The 15,166-nt window shown below is 65.9% G+C and overlaps 1 protein-coding gene across 1 annotated transcript; it reads right to left on the bottom strand.

Annotated features, from left to right (window-relative positions):
• Window positions 1-163: 163 nt before the first annotated feature.
• On the bottom strand, window positions 164-13,265 carry NID2 (nidogen 2). Its single transcript, XM_083838896.1, has 22 exons — window positions 12,982-13,265; window positions 11,359-11,667; window positions 9,096-9,328; window positions 8,435-8,790; window positions 8,017-8,166; window positions 7,691-7,936; window positions 7,331-7,531; window positions 6,952-7,176; window positions 6,708-6,851; window positions 6,186-6,314; window positions 5,945-6,088; window positions 5,740-5,859; window positions 5,433-5,648; window positions 4,710-4,946; window positions 4,286-4,507; window positions 3,981-4,150; window positions 3,225-3,354; window positions 2,881-3,052; window positions 2,153-2,310; window positions 1,775-1,898; window positions 1,001-1,113; window positions 164-912 (listed from the first exon to the last, which is right to left on the bottom strand). The coding sequence occupies exons 1-22, from the start codon at window positions 13,177-13,179 to the stop codon at window positions 902-904; spliced, it is 4,008 nt and encodes a 1,335-aa protein (XP_083695022.1). The 5' UTR covers window positions 13,180-13,265; the 3' UTR covers window positions 164-901.
• Window positions 13,266-15,166: the final 1,901 nt, after the last annotated feature.

Here is a 15,166-nt window from a genome sequence, read left to right as displayed (position 1 = left end):
CTTTTTTTTCTTTGTGTTTGGCTTTGTGTGGAGAAGGGAGTGTTTCATAAAGGCTCTGGAGATTCCTCTTTTGCTGAGGTCCTGCCATGTGAACAGCTTGCTCCTGGCTTGCTCGCTGCTTCTCCACAATCCACCTTACAACTGACATACTTAAATCCAAAGGGAAACGTAAAACAACCATTTTATTCAATTATTGAAGTAACCTAGAAAAAGTGAAGCATTACAACTTAAAATGTATTTCTGAACATGTATTGGTCTCCGTGGGTAGGTCTATGAAGGCACTCAGGAGAACCAACAAGCATGAACAGATCACTTCTAGCATATTCTTCTAATATAAATACTAAAAGACATGCATTGAGGCAGTGTTGAAAATACAGAATTGTCTTCCGGAAAAAAAAAAACAAACTCCCATGCCTTTGCTGTATCACAAAACTGTTCTGCACACTTCTCTGAACGTATACAGTCTTCAGGGCTGTAGATGACTGAGACCCAGCAAGATACTGCATCCAAAGCTTCCCCGATGTGCTTATTTTTGGTTAAAAGGACCTGTTGGTCAGATTGTCAAACTAATGAAATTAATCTATCCTCCCAATAAAATAAAACATTTGAATAAGAAAGCTATCCTTTTAAATTTGCTTGCATAAGCAAGAGTTAGAGTAACGGCCTAGGATTCACAGGACCATTTTTTTGTAATAAATCAATGTTTTTTCACTTTAAAAAAAATACAGTAGTAAAGACTTGAGGTATAAATTCAAAAATACACGATGATCTTTTGCAGGAAGGTAGGTTGCTTCGTTGGCCTTGGTTAAGGGGTTTTCCCTTTCAGTTGTATGCAGTGACAGTTTTCTGGGTCTGAAGTTCTTTGGGGTGCAAAGATTGTTGTTTCTTGAAGTTGCGGTTATCATTTCCTTGCTGCAGAGAGAAATTCATCCCTTTAGCACGTCTGCCGTGTAACAGCTGCCAGGCAAAAGAAAAGGATTGGGTTTCGTTGGGGTTTTACCTCCAGGGCAGTAGGGATAAACTGCGGTTATTCCGTAGAGATGCGATCGGTGCTCTGGCAGATACTCGTCGGTAAAGGAGCCAGTTTCCTTATTGACAGCTATCACGCCATCCCTGTTGATAGAGAAGTGCTTTACTTGTGTGTTCTTGGTTTTTAACCCCATCTACGTGCATTTTAAGACAGGCAGCTGAAACGATCGGTCCGAACACCTGCAGAGCAAGGCGAATTTGCCCCGTAAGATCTACACGCAGCTCATTCCCTGCACTGCTTTTTGGTGACACGGAATCGCGGAGGCAAATTATCTCCCCGAGAGCCTCGTCCAAGTGTGGCAAGAGTGCTTGTTGTAATCTGCTAAGATTTGACTGGAGCTTTGAGAGCTTCCAGCTGGAGCGGGAAGAGGCGAGTTCCCGATGACCCTGGTGCCTTGGGTGGTGGGGGAGAGGGAACGACCGGGGACAGTATCTTTTCCTTGACCTAATCTACATCCAGAACCCTGTGCCAAGTCCTAGTTAGAAAAAAAAAAAAAAAACACCGCAATTTCTGTCCCTCTCAGGGAACTGGGGTTGTTTCTAAACAGCTGTTTGTTCTGTGCTCTTAAGAAAGATTTACAAGTGCCTGCTGCTGACCGTGGCACTGCAGAAGACCCAGGGCAGCGCTCTGGTGAGGTTCCAGGACGTGGGAGCGGGCTGGGGACGGCGTTTTGCATTTTTCTTTCCCCCCTGTAAGCTGCTCGCTCAGCTCTGGCTGCGGCGGGGAGCAGGTTCCCTCCCTTACCGTCTCCAGTCGGTGTGGTAGAAGTGGTCGGCGTAACTGATGATGCTGAAGGGGTAGTTGAGGTTGTTCTGTATGATGCGCCTGCCTGCCCCGTCGGGGAACGTGCACTCCAGGTTCTTCGTGCCTTTTCACGGGCGAGGTGGTTACCCGGCCACAAAAAGCAAACAAAAACTGCGTTCAGCAATTTTTTTGCAACAGCTTCTCAGCCTAAGGCCGCGGAAGCAACTCGTGCTGCGGGTCCCCCAACCCCGTCACACCGAAAATCTTCCGGACAAGGCCAGCAGAAGGGGATAAAGAGGACCGCAGGTACCCCCAAAGCCACACACAAGCGGTTTTCTCCCTCGGTGCTTGGTGTGTGACCCGTCCCCAGAGAGTTACCTGCGTCTGCCCAACAGAGCAGCTTGGAGAAGGGGTCGAACGTCAGGCCGTTGGGCAACCCGATGTCCTTGTTCACCAGCACCCTCCTGTTGGCCCCGTTGACCGTGGCCGTTTCGATTTTCGGTGCTTCCCGATTCCAGTCGGTCCAGTAGAGGTTGCTTGGGAAATAATTACACAGTGAGCAAACAGGGCACGCACCCAAAAGGGCTGAGGGGGAGCGTTGGCTGTCTCTTCGTGGCCGGGTCTTATCAGGAAAGAGGCTTGGTTTTCCCCCTCGTGCTGCCTGGAAGAGCTCTTTATTCGATTTGAAAAAAAAAAACCTCTAGAAGTAAAACCAGAATGATGTCAAACGTGTTTACGACCCGAGCCGTAGCTTCTAGATGAGGGAGAGCCTTGGGAGCAGCGCATTTGGTATTGCAACAGCACCCTAGGGGCACAGCTTGTGTTTTCAAGCAGCGTGGTTCAAAGCCTTTAAAAATAATCCTGATGCTGAAACAGCAGGTTTAGCCAAACCCAGAGTTATTAAAGAAAAGGAGGGCGAGGGAGGACAGAGCCCATCTTCTTAGGGGGGTGCGGTGGAGGAGAGCAGCTCCCAGGACCAGGAGGGGTCTTGGCACCGCTGAGCGCCTCTGGCTCAGTGAATCGCCCCGGTCAGCCCCGGTCCCACCTCAAGCACCCTTTAGGAGGTGAGCAGCCCCACAACAACCCCTTAAGAAATGGGGTCTCACCCTCGGACGGGGTCCACCGCGATGGCCCGGGGGTTGACGAGCTCCGTGTCGAAGAGCACCCGCCGCTCGGAGCCATCCAGCCGGGCTCGCTCGATCTTATCGAGGCCGCTGTCGGTCCAGAACATGGCTCTGCGCAGGTGGTCCACGGCCAGCCCCTCGGGGCTGAGGAGCCCTGCGGGAGGCGACGTGTGGCTCCTGGCCCAGCTCGGCACCGGGAGCCCCCCACCGGCACCGGGGGACGCGGGACCCCAAAGCGGGACAGCCCTGGAGCCGCGACGGGCACAAAGCGGCGCGGAGCCACCAGAGGTGGCTCTGGGCGGGTGACACGGGTGGAGGGGACGCACCTGAGCTGATGACGGTCTCCGGCTCGGCGCCGGGCTCCAGGCTGGCCCGGCTTATGGTGCGGCCGGCCACGTCGGTCCAGTAGACCGTCCTCTCCCGGCAGTCGTAGTCGATCCCCACCACGATGGAGCCCTGGTGGGGTGGGAGGGGACACGGTGAGATCCTGCCACGAGGCTCGGTGACGGCCTCGCCCAGCAGCCAGCACCGGGAGCTGCCCGGGACCCTCCACGAGGCGCAGCAACGGGGAGAGATGCTCAGAGCCCTTTTCCCAGGGAAAACCCCGCAGGCTCCTCCTGCAGCTGGGGCTCTCAGGCCAGCTGCTGCGGGCGCACACCCACGGCCAGATGGGTCCGAAACCCTTCGGCTCCAGGAGAGCTTCCTGCAGCAGCGAGGCCAGCCCGAGGCCCTGGGATGGGGAAGGGAATACTTGGCAACCGGCGCTGCGTTTCCCCAGGGCACAGCGAGAGTCGTGGCTCAGCTGTTGGAGACTCTCCCTCGGTCTGGCCTGGCTGGAGACGCTCCAAAAAAGAGTCAGAGGAAGGAAAAAGGCAAATTTTGCAGTAGGGTCGCAGCCGACTCCGGACAGGGGAGCCCTGAGGGTGCCGGTGCACCCTCGCCTTGCCACCGACCCGGTTTGGGGCTTGCCTGTCTACTGGGGGCCAACTGGAGGGAAGGGAAGAAGCGTTCTGCCTCCTCCTCCTCCTCCTCCTCCTCCTCCTCGCTGGCCTCCCGCACCCCCAGCACCCGCGATACTTTACATGCAGGGAGAGCAGGGTCTTCGCCTCCTCCTTCTGCAGCCGTGTGCCGTTGAGCGGCAGGTAGCCGATCTGCTGCCCCTGGGCGTAGAGCAGGAAGGTCCCCGTGCCCGGCGGGGACACGTCGGGCCGCGGTGAGGGCCGGACGCTCGGCGGCGCGACGCTGGGGAGACCTGGCACAGCACGGGGCGGGGGGGGGGGAAAAGGGACGGGGATGGCTCGCAGAGCGTCCTCCGCTCGCCTCCACGCCCCAGCGGTGCTGGACGGGGGCGGGTTAGACGCAGGGTGCCGGGTCCCAGAGCTCTTACATGGCGGGGGGCTGCCGGGCTCCGAGCGCGTGCCCTGGATCTCCCTGCCGCTCTCGTCCACGCACCAGCAGTACCCGCTGTCCCCGTGGCACTGCAGCGGGGTGAAGTGGCCCCCCGCGTCGCACTGCGGCACGTACTGGTCGCCGCGGGGGCTGCCGCCGTAGTGCTCCAGCAGGCTCTGCCGCCAGCGCTCGCACATGCTCGGGGGCCGCTCCGTGGGCTCTGGCACGGGGAAGGGCGACGGTCACCACCCCCCCCACCCACGCCGCGGGTCCCACGGGCAGGGACGGGGTGCTCGGGGATTTACCAGAGCCCCCGGTCCTTGCTGGGTGCGCCTCCACCCTAACTGAGGATGCTGGAGGGGCACCCCGGGGCTGGGGTGATTTGGGGAGGGGACGTGCTCCCCGCTCCCGTCGGCACTGACCTGGGTTCCCGCAGCGCGGCGGCGTGCTGCCCGGCGCCGTCCTCGTGCCGGCGATCTCCTGCCCCGCGGCGTCCACGCACCAGCAGTGCCCGGTGCTGCCGTGGCACTGCAGGGGCCGGTACCCGCCCCGCTCGTCGCACTGCGGCACGTGCCCGTCGCCCACGGGCGAGGGGCCCGGCGGCACCGCCCGCGGGTACAGCCGCTCGTGTTCGCACGGCGTCAGCTGCTGGGAGGACCCTGCCGGCGGTGAAGCCCCCCCCAGCCCCGGGATCAGGGGGGTGCCAGCTTGGAGCAGCCGGGCACCCCTGGCTGCGGGTGCCGGGTGAGGCTCCAGGGGCTCTGCTTGTGCCAGGGGGCTTGGGGATGCCCCCCCCCGCAGCCCCCTTCACTCCAGGCTGATGCAGGAGGCACCCCAATGGCCACCAGCACCGTAACCCCATAGCCAGGGTGCCCTAAAGGTCTGGGTGCCCCTTGCGGTGCCCAGCACCCATGCCCTGGGAAAGGGTCCCCTCCTCTCACTGCAGCCCCACCGTCCCCACCCTGCAGCCACGCAGGACAGGCAGGGGCAGGGAGAGCTCAGCCCCCGCTCGGCACCCTCAGCACCACCAGTAGTGCCGGGAGATGCTTCGCCCAGCACCTACACGTCCACCAATCCCATAGAAACGCCAACAAAATCCCGCAGGACCCACCCTGCCTCCCCTCCCCGCTCCCGTCGGCACTGACCTGGGTTCCCGCAGCGCGGCGGCGTGCTGCCCGGTGCCGTCCTCGTGCCGGCGATCTCCTGCCCCGCGGCGTCCACGCACCAGCAGTGCCCGGTGCCGCCGTGGCACTGCAGGGGCCGGTACTCGCCCCGCTCGTCGCACTGCGCCGCGTGCCCCGGCACCCGCGGGTACAGCCGCTCGTGCTCGCACGGCGTCAGCCGCTGCGTGCTGCCTTGCGCTGTTGGGGAAGCCGCGGCACGGGGCAGTGAGGCTGGGGAAAAAAATCAGCCCCGGGTAGAGGTGGCATGGAGGCGGGCACCACACCTTACCGTGCGTGCACTGGAAGCCGTCGCCCTCGTAGCCGGGCTGGCACCGGCAGGAGAAGGAGCCCGGTGTGTTGTAGCAGGCGGCGGCGGGGTGACACGGGTTTTCGGCACACTCGTCCACGTCTGTGCAAGGGACGGAGCGCTCAGCCGGGGCAGGGCACCCAGCACCTCCCCACCACCCGGTGGGCACCGGGCACCCCGCTCGTACCGGTGCAGTCGCGGCCGTCTCCGGTGTAGCCGGGCAGGCACTCGCAGGCAGGGAGGCCCCCGGCGCGGGGCAGGCAGCGCGCCCGGTCCCCTGGTGCACAGGGGTGGCTCCCGTCCTCGCAGGGATCAGCTGACAGCGCCAGTGCTGCGGGGATATGTGGGTTATGGGGTGGTGGGGGTGAACCCAAGGGGGCAGAGGGGTTGGGGGATGCGGCGCCCCGAATTTCAGGGCTGGCACTTACGCACGCAGGCGTGCCCGTCCTCCGCCAGCCGGTACCCGCTGCGGCACTCGCAGCGGTAGCTGCCTGGCGCGTTCAGGCAGACGGAGAAGGGGCCACACTGGCTCAGGCCCTCCCCGCACTCGTCCACGTCTGCAGGAAGGGGAGACGCCGGGAACCCCGGCCGTGGTGGGGCACCCGCCACAGCCCCTGTTTTGGGGGGCTGCGTGCTCCGGCCATCCCGCCCCAAACCGCCCATCTCGCCCCAAACCGCCCATCTCACCCCAAACCTCCCATCCCACAGCTGCCACTTCCACCATCCCCACCCTGCTCCCGGGACGCTTCCCCAGCCTCCTCCAGCACCAGAGACCCCCTGGGACCTCAGTTCCCCCCCCCATAATCCACCAACATCCCCCGTGCAGCTCCAGGAGCTCCTCATACAGCGGGTGTCGCGATGCTGCGGCACATCCCAGCACCCCAAATGGCTCTCTGCCCACCGCGGGTGCCCCAGAGGGAACGGGGTGCACCGAGCCCCCCCCCCCTCACCTTGGCAGCCCCGTCCGTCTCCCCGGTAGCCATCCGCGCACTCGCACGTGTACCCCAGCCCCGTGCCGGGCTGGCAGCGCGCCGTCGCCTCGCACGTGTGCGTGCCGTCGTGGCACGGGTTCACCGGGGGCGTCTCAGCATCGTCTGCGGGGCAGCGGGGGGCTCGTTAGTGGGTGAAAAACTGCTGGGAGGAGGAACCCAGACCCCCGCTCCCAACCTGGCACGGCCAGAGGAGCGTGCTCACCGTGGGCTGAGCCGATGCGGCCGGCGAGGGCGTAGCGCAGGGCCTGCTCCTGGCCGTCGTAGAGGGCGAAGGCGCGCGCCACGCTCAGCCGCTGGAGCGGGGGCAGGCGGCCGCGGGCGTGCGGGCAGCCCAAAAAGGTGATGTTCTGGCGCAGGCGGTACGACAGGGTCTGGTTGGCGGCCCCCGAGGTGAGGACGTAGTCCCGGTGGGCTGAGGACGTCACGGCTGCAACAGGAACCCGGAGAAAGCTGATTTCCATCTCGGATGTTGGAAATGGGGTGTTTGGGGGTTGACTTGAGCGCGGCACATGTGGACAGCATCGGGGATGCCAAAACCACGGGCAAAAAAAAAGACGGGATAAGCAAACCACAGCTCCTACCTGAGCTGGAGTAGTGGTACAGCTCCTTGTAGGGGCCGACGTGGACGGTGAAGTTCTCCGGGATGAAAGGCACCTGGCCCTGAATGTGGGTCTTCAGGCTCAAGTAGTTGTCTGGCCCCAAGCCTTCGGCCGTCTGGGTGATGTGGACCTGCTCCTCCCCGGGGTAGAAGGTCACCTCCAGGTTCTGGGTGAATTCAGCACCTGGGCAGGAGGAGGGAACGAGCAGGATTGGTTTTCAGACCCAGCAGAGCCCGTGACACGCAGTGGGGAGGTGACGGCGACCCCAACCCTGAGGGTGTCTCCAACCCTGCATCTCCAGCAACCCCGAGGGGAGCACCTCCAACCCACAGCCCCGCTCACCGGTGATGCTGAAGCCGTTCTCGTAGCCGGGCTCCTCGAGAGCAAAGAGCCACCCGAAGAGCCCTCCGAGGGGCAGGAGGGGCAGGAGAGCGCGAGCAGCGGGCGCGGGCACCCCACTGATGGCCGTGTAGGCTCGCCCGTCGCTGCCCACGATGTAGGCGTGCAGGTCGACGTCCTGGAAGCGGACGGGCATCCTCCCCACCTCCAGGCTGCCGCTCACCTTCCCGTTCAGGCGATGCACGGCCCCTGGGCAGGGAGAAAGCGCAGCCCTGGCACCGTCCGCCCCCCCCCGGGGCACCACACACCCTCCCCGCTGCGCCCCGTACCTTCGGGCAGGCACTGCCGCCCGTTGCCGTAGTAGGAGGCCTGGCAGTGGCAGCAGAGGCCGGTGGCGTAGTCGGTGCAGAAGGCGTGCGGGGAGCAGCGCCCGTGGTGCCGGGCGCACGTCTCCTTGCTGCCCGCGCTGTAGGTGAACACTGGGGACAAGCGGGGGGGGAGTTTGGGGACGTGGGGACGGAGCCACCCCCAAGGCTCCCTGCCTGGCGCACGCAGCTCGCTGCACGGCCACGAGCAGCCCCTGGGCACCCGGTTTGGGCTCCAGGAGCGCGCCGGAGGAGCAAAGCCAACCCGTTGCCGCTCAGGAAAAGGCAAACCCGCAGCAAAGAGACCCCTTTTTTTAGGAACCGGCCCGCCACGAGATGTCCCCCGCTCGATTTTCGCCACGGCGGGGCCGCGGCCACTCACCGTCGGCGTTAAAATGCACATCCTCCTCCACGCCCACGCCGTGGTGCCCGGAGCTGTAGGACGCGGGGTTTGCGGGGTAGCTCTGCGGGGTGTCCCCGTCGGGCTGCAGCCGGCGGCTCCGCTCCTGCCCCGGGGCCGCGGGCAGCCCCGCGGGGACGATGCTCGGCTGGCCGCGGTGGCGGGGACGCGGTGACGTGGGCGCCCAGCCGGGTCGTGCCGGCGGCTCCGTGGGCGCTGCGGGGCTCTGCGGTGTGCCGGGGCTGGCCCCCTCACCACCCCCCGGCTCCACGTGCTCCAGGGGTCCTGAGCTGCCCACGTGGAAGACCCACACGCCGGGCACCCCCGCGTTGCTCCCCCTGCGCACACACGTGCACACAGGTTGCAAACGCGCGCGGGCACACCAAAGACACCCAGGACCCCAACCACGGACCCATAAATCCGGCCGCAGGGAGGAGAGCTCTGTCCGAAAGCCAAATCTGCTCCCCAAAAGCTTCCACACGCGTGGTGCTGAGCCCCCCCCCCAGTGAACTTCCTCCCCCACTGCTCGCTCCCCTGCCTCTTCTAGTTTCCACGCAGGCACCCCCTGAGCCTGCACAGCCCCAGCAGCCGGGGCACCCCCCGCCACCCCTGCTCCCCCTGCCCACCCCGCGGCCCCACGCACCGCTCGAGGTGCCTCAGCGCCTGCTCGGTGCTGGCCACGCTGTAGAAGAGCCCTTCTCTCCTCCCGTCGTCGCTGTCCCCGCGGCTGAAGCCCACCCTGGCCGGCAGCTCCAGCTGGACGTTGTAGGACTCCTTGGGCCGCGTCCCCAGGAACTGGAGGCCGCCCTCGGGGTAGAGGAAGATGGCGTAGGTGTCCTCCTCGTCGTAGGCTATGACCGCCTGGAAGGTGTTGAGCTGCCGAGAGGAGAGCGGGACAAACGGACGTCAGCAGGGCAGAACCTCAGCGGAGGATCCCGAGAAACCCTGCGCCCTCCAAAGGCAGGGGCCAGGGGTATGCCCCGAAACGCATGCAGGTGGGGCAGCACCTCCCCAAAAAAGCCCCCCCCGTCACCCTACAGACACCTCCCAGGAGTAGGGGCTGCCTGGGTGAACCAAACCCGGGTGCTATGCGCTGCGAGGACGCTCAGCACCTTCCATCCTCCGCAGGAGCCCCAGCAGAGGATGGAAGGCCCCCTGGAACCGCCACGCAGCGGGGTGACAGCCCCGCGCCGTGCCCTGCACCCTCACCGCCCGGGTAACCCACCCCTGGGGCTGGCTGCACCCCTCGTCCCCATCCCCACCCTGCCCAACACCACCACCACCAGCCCCCCTTCCACCTTCCCATTAACACCGGAGGAAAACCCGCGCCCCCCACCCCCACCCCCCCCCCCAGCTTCCCCGGGAGAACAATTTCAGCTCGGTTTCCTCAGGAAAAAACACGCACGTGTGCTCCCGCCGTCCCCGCAGCCGCCGGCTCGGCCGCCCCAGCTCCGAGCACAACCCTTTTACTAGCCACCGGAGAGCCCCCGGCACCGCACGCACCCCGAGCAGGCACAAAGAGCCCCGTTGTCGGCGGCGCACACTCGGGGCATTCAGAGACCCCGCGGAGAGTCAGCCAAAAGGCTGCCGGGGACTGGGGGGGGTTGGTGACCCCCCCCCGGGCCGGATTCCTCCCCCACGCAGCCAGCCCGGCGGTGACCGGGGGACGATTTTTTGGCTGGTGACACATTGGAGGGGGGGGGGGGGGGGGGACAGTGGGGACACGGGGCAAAGAGCAGGGGCGGCCCCGAGGAGCCGCAAAGGGCGAATTCCAGCCGAGAGGGCGATTTGTGCTCCCAGCAGCTAAATCCTGGCCGCGGGCTGGGAAGTGTCACGGCACGGACGGGGAGCGTGTCCCCGGGGGGCGTGATCGGGAGCCCCCAGCCCCTGCGGCTGAGCCCAGGCTGGGAGCGATGAGCCGCAACTTCCCCGGATGGGAGGCGACGGCCCGTGGGCCAAATCCTGCTTCGGAGCGTGGGGGGGAAGCGCTCCAACACACGGCACGTTCAGGGAGATAAAAGAGGCTTTGGGGATTTAGGCTTTTGGGGTTTTCAGCAGTTTTTGCTTCGGGGGTGGGCTTTGCAAGGGGGAGCCCTGCAAAGCGCGCGCACGAGCTGAGTTTCCGTGCTGCTTCAACCAGACCTTGCATCGAGCGGCTCGTTCCCGAGCAAGGCTTGTCTCAGCTTAAAACCCGATCCAAGCGCTCGGAGAGGAAAAAAACAATTAGGGCGAGAAAGCGAGGCCGCATTTTTGATGGCCGCGAGGTCGCCGCGAGGCCTCCGATGGCATTTCTTCAGCCGCTTTCCCAAGTTTTAAATAGGAGGAAAAAAATGCGCTTCGCTTCCTTCCAAACCTCGCTTTCTTCCCCCGCCTGGCCGCAGCAATCCCCAGCCCGCCACCACGGGGGCCTCAGCTTGGGGACAATCAGGGACGGCTCCCGGTGGCAGGGTGTCACCGTCACCTCCTGCCTCCGTGGCAGGTCACCGGCTCCCGTCCCAGCTGCGGATGCGGCGTTTTTTGGGGAGACCCCGCGGCCGCCAGCGCGGGAAGGCAACGCCAACGCAGGAGCCTTTTCGGTACCGGGGTGGGGAAGGCGGAACGCCCGCCCGACCCCAAAATCGGCCCGCGGTGGAAATTTGGAGGCCGGATCCTTGCTGGGGGTATCCGGGCAGGAGGGAACGCTCGCCCCGAGGCACCAGCAAGAGGTTTGGGGACGGACGGCTGAGCCGGGCTCCGCGCAGCGTTGGGTTTGGCACAACCTAGAGCCTCCAAACCTCCTCTGCCCGCCGGCAAAGCAAACAGAGCCCGCGAGGCCGCCACGAGTGGAGAGGGGAAGCTCCGCGCCTCCTCCAGCGCCGGACCCGCCGTCCGTGTCTGGGTCCCAGCGGGGAGGACTGGTGCCTCACCTGCGCGGAGGGCTCGGCGCCCGGCGCCAGCTCCTGGTAGGCGCCCACGTCCTCCCAGGTGGCGACGAAGACGCCGGCGGGCACGAAGGAGCCGGCGGTGCGGGGGAACCCGGCCTGGACGTAGCCCGCGGCCTGGTTCAGCACGGCCGGGGAGGTGTCGTGGCGGTAGTGGATGTCCCCCCTGCCGCCGGAGGTGTCGAGGTCGGCCAGGAAGGGAGCGACGACGGGGAAGTCCGTGGGGAAGTCGTCGTCCACGTACTGGGGCTCCCCGGGGAAATCCTGGGTGGAGATGACCCCGTTGGTCCCCACCTGCAGGGAGAAGGGCGCGAGGTGTCGGGGAGCCGCGGGGGCACCTCCCCGTGTCCCTTCCCTCCCGCCCGCCGTCCCCCGGGGGCACGGCACGGGGTCGGGGGGGGGCCCCCCGAGACCGCGCGGCCCCGTGCGGCCGGGGGGGGGGGAACAAAAGACCTCGGGCACCCCCGTGAGCTGCGGCTCGGGGGCTGCCCCAGCTGCTCATGGGGGGGGGAACAGCTGCGGAGGAAAAAGGCTTCTTGTTCCTCGGCGGCCCCGGGGAGCCGGGGGGGAAGGTGCGGAGGAGGAGGCGCGGGGACGGAGGGCGACAAGGCACGTGTGGGGTCGGGGCGAGGAGGGGGAGAGGGGGAGAGGGCGTGGGGTGGGATGGGGGGAGAAAGTGGGGGGGTGGGGAGGGGTGGGGAGGGGGAGGGAGGGAGGGGGGGAAGAGAAGAGGGAGGGGAGAGGTGGAAGGAGGGAGGGAGGGAAGGAGGGAAGGGAGGAAAGGGAGGGATGGAAGGAGGGAGGGAAGGGAGAGGTGGAAGGAGGGAGGGAGGGAAGGGAGGGAAGGAAGAGATGGAAGGAAGGAGGGAAGGGAGAGATGGAATGAAGGAGGGAAGGGAGGGATGGGAGGAAGGAGGGAAGGGAGGGATGAGAGGAAGGAGGGAAAGGAGAGGTGGAAGGAGAGGGAGGGAGGGAAGAGATCACAGAATCGCAGAGCCACGGATGTAAGGAGGGAGGGAGGAGAGGGATGCGAGAAGGGAGGGAAGGGAGAGCTGGAAGGAGGGAGGGAAGGGAAAGGTGGAAGGAGGGAGGGAAGGGAGGGATGGGAGAGGAGAGGAGAGGGAAGGGAGGGATGGGAGAGGAGAGGAGAGGGAAGGGAGGGATGGGAGAGGAGAGGAGAGGAGAGGAGAGGAGAGGAGAGGAGAGGAGAGGAGAGGAGAGGAGAGGAGAGGAGAGGAGAGGAGAGGAGAGGAGAGGAGAGGAGAGGAGAGGAGAGGAGAGGAGAGGAGAGGAGAGGAGAGGAGAGGAGAGGAGAGGAGAGGAGAGGAGAGGAGAGGAGAGGAGAGGAGAGGAGAGGAGAGGAGAGGAGAGGAGAGGAGAGGAGAGGAGAGGAGAGGAGAGGAGAGGGAGGGATGGCAGGAGGGCGGGAAGGGAGGGGTGGAAGGCAGCAGGGTGGAAGGAACAGGGATGGAGGGAGGGAGGGATGGAAGGATGGAAGGACGGAGGGATGGAGGGACGGAAGGAGGGAGGGAAGGACGGAAGGCCGGCTGGCGGGCAGGGGGGGGCGGGCTGGGAAGGCGGCGGGGGAGCTGCCGGGGGGGCACTCACGTAGAGGCGGCGGGCGGCGCGGCCGTAGAGGCGCAGGGCTCGGGGCAGGGCCACGGCGGGGGAGCTCTCGTCGTCGCCGGGCCTCAGCCGGAGGTCTCCGCGGGCCGGCCCGTGGGGCAGGAGCCCCGCGCGGGGCAGCCCCCCGGCAGCCCCGGCCAGCAGCACGGCCGCCAGCACCGGCACCGCCGCCGCCCGCATCCCGCAGCCGGCGAGCACCGGGAGCGGCCCCGACGGGACGGCCCCGAGCGGCCGGAGGGGAACCGGGGCGGGACGGGGCGGATCCGAGCCCCGACGGCTTCTGCGATTGGGTCCCCCGGCCCCGGGGCCGCCCAGTGCGGCCTTATCCCAAAATCCGCCCCGGGGCCGTGCTTCCCCTCCTCTGTCCCCGTGTCCCCCCCCCCCTCCTCCCTCATCCCCAGCCCCCGGCGGGCCGGGCATCCCGGGGCCGGGCGGGGGGGGGGGGGGGGGGGGCTGGCTGCGGGCTGCCCGCCGCCCCCGGAGAGCCGGGAGCGAGGCCAGTTTGGGGCCGGGAAGCGGGGTTTGGGGCCGGCCCTTTGGGGTGGGTGTGGGGGGGGGGGGAGGCTCCCCGCTGCCCCCCGCCGGGCAGAAACCCGACTCCGCATCCCCGGGGAGCGGGGGGGGGCGGGCGGGGAAGCTGGGAGCACACAGCCCCCCCCCCCCCGACACCCCCGGGCAGCTGGGCTGGCACCGTGTCAGCTTGCCTCGCTTCTCCTTTCCCGGAGCTTTTTGCCCTGCGGGGGTGAAAAAGGCTCGCCCGTGGGGGGCCGGGCTCGCTGGGGGCTCCTGGCAGCACCCACCGGCTCCTCGGCTCCATCACCCCCCCCCCTACACCCCCCCCTCCAGGCCTTGTGATGCTGCCTCCGTCCCCAAAACGCCAGGCCCGGGGCCGAGGAACGCCGGATAACGGGGAGGGAAGCGTCAGCCCCCCTCCCGGGCTGGCGGCTGAAATAAATCGGGTGCCCGTCCCTCGGCCTCCCCGCTGGGAATCTCCGCTGGCAGGGACCTGGGGTCCCCCGTCCCCAAGGGGCCAGGCAGCTCCCACCCCATCGGGGGGGGACGGGGCTGGGAGCCCGGCTGTGACAGCAGGGACGCGTCCGCCACCCCTCCTGCCGCTCGTCTCCGGCCCTCGGACGCGAACGCTTCGCCTGGCCCTGAAAAAACATTAGGGCTTCGAGCGGGGTTCGGGCCAGCTGGATGCGATCCGCCGCCTTCGACGAGCTCCCCGTGCCAAACGCATGGCTTTTCTCTGAAGCTCTGACGCCCCGTGGGCTGTCCGGGGAAATCGGGCGCTGCCCGGAGCCTGCAGCCCCCCGGCCCTGTCCCCCCGGCACCCCCGGGATCCCCCCCCCCCCCAGCACCCTCACGCTCCGGGGTGCCGGCCCCAAGGGCAAGCCGGGGACCAGGACATCCCTCCCGTGGGGAAAGGTGGCCCTGGGGGTGCAGAGGAGGTGCGGGGAAGCTCGTGGGGTCTCGCTGCCAAAAGCAAAGCCACGGCGCTCACCGCTGGGGCGGAAAATTTGGGCTTTTCCGTCCCGTACCGTGGCAGCGGCGAAGAGAAGGGTTTGGAGGGGATGGCTGCTGGTTGCTGCTGGCGGCCTGAGAGGGTTCGCTGCCAGGGTGTTTTTAAGGAGTAAATTGGTTTGGGGTTTCTAAGCCTGCAGCAGAGCCTTGAAATGGGTGGGAGGACAAGCAGGACATCTGGGCGCAGCTCCCCCCGGGGAATTTGGCTTTCTGAGAGCCCGAATTCCCCCTGCCATGAGCCTCTCCCAGGGAAAATGTCACTGCCTGCGGCTGTCCCCAGCCACGTCTGGGAGAAAAGGGCCCCGAGCCACTCAGGGCCCCCCTGCTGGGGCGGGGGCAGCTGCCAGGCTTCTCGCATGGGCTTCGGGATGCTAAAAAAGGCTTTTTGTCACCCCCGTGGCAAACCCGGCACCTCTCGGTGTGAGATAAAAATGCAGCTGCTGGGAAAAGCTGGAGGCCTGCCTGGTCCCGGGAGTGGAGCCCCAGTGCTGGGGGGGCTGTGGTGTTGGGACTGGCCTTAGTGGGGATGGGGATGGGGTGGGATGGGATGGGATGGGATGGGATGGGATGGGATGGGATGGGATGGGATGGGATGGGATGGGATGGAAATGGGGATGGGATGGGGAATGGGGATTGGGATGGG

The sequence above is a fragment of the Anser anser genome, assembly GCF_964211835.1.
Source record: "Anser anser genome assembly, chromosome: 5".
Classification (NCBI taxonomy): domain Eukaryota; kingdom Metazoa; phylum Chordata; class Aves; order Anseriformes; family Anatidae; genus Anser; species Anser anser.
This window is presented reverse-complemented; position numbering and strand designations above follow the sequence as displayed.

Excerpts from the sequence above, each read along its gene's own strand:
- NID2 (XM_083838896.1), bottom strand. The coding sequence starts at position 13,179 with ATGCGGGCGGCGGCGGTGCCGGTGCTGGCGGCCGTGCTGCTGGCCGGG. Across the intron at positions 8,167-8,434 it reads TGTGCATTTTAACGCCGACG|TGTTCACCTACAGCGCGGGC; the intron begins GTGAGTGGCCGC and ends GCTTGTCCCCAG. Across the intron at positions 6,852-6,951 it reads CCGCATCGGCTCAGCCCACG|ACGATGCTGAGACGCCCCCG; the intron begins GTGAGCACGCTC and ends GCTGCCCCGCAG.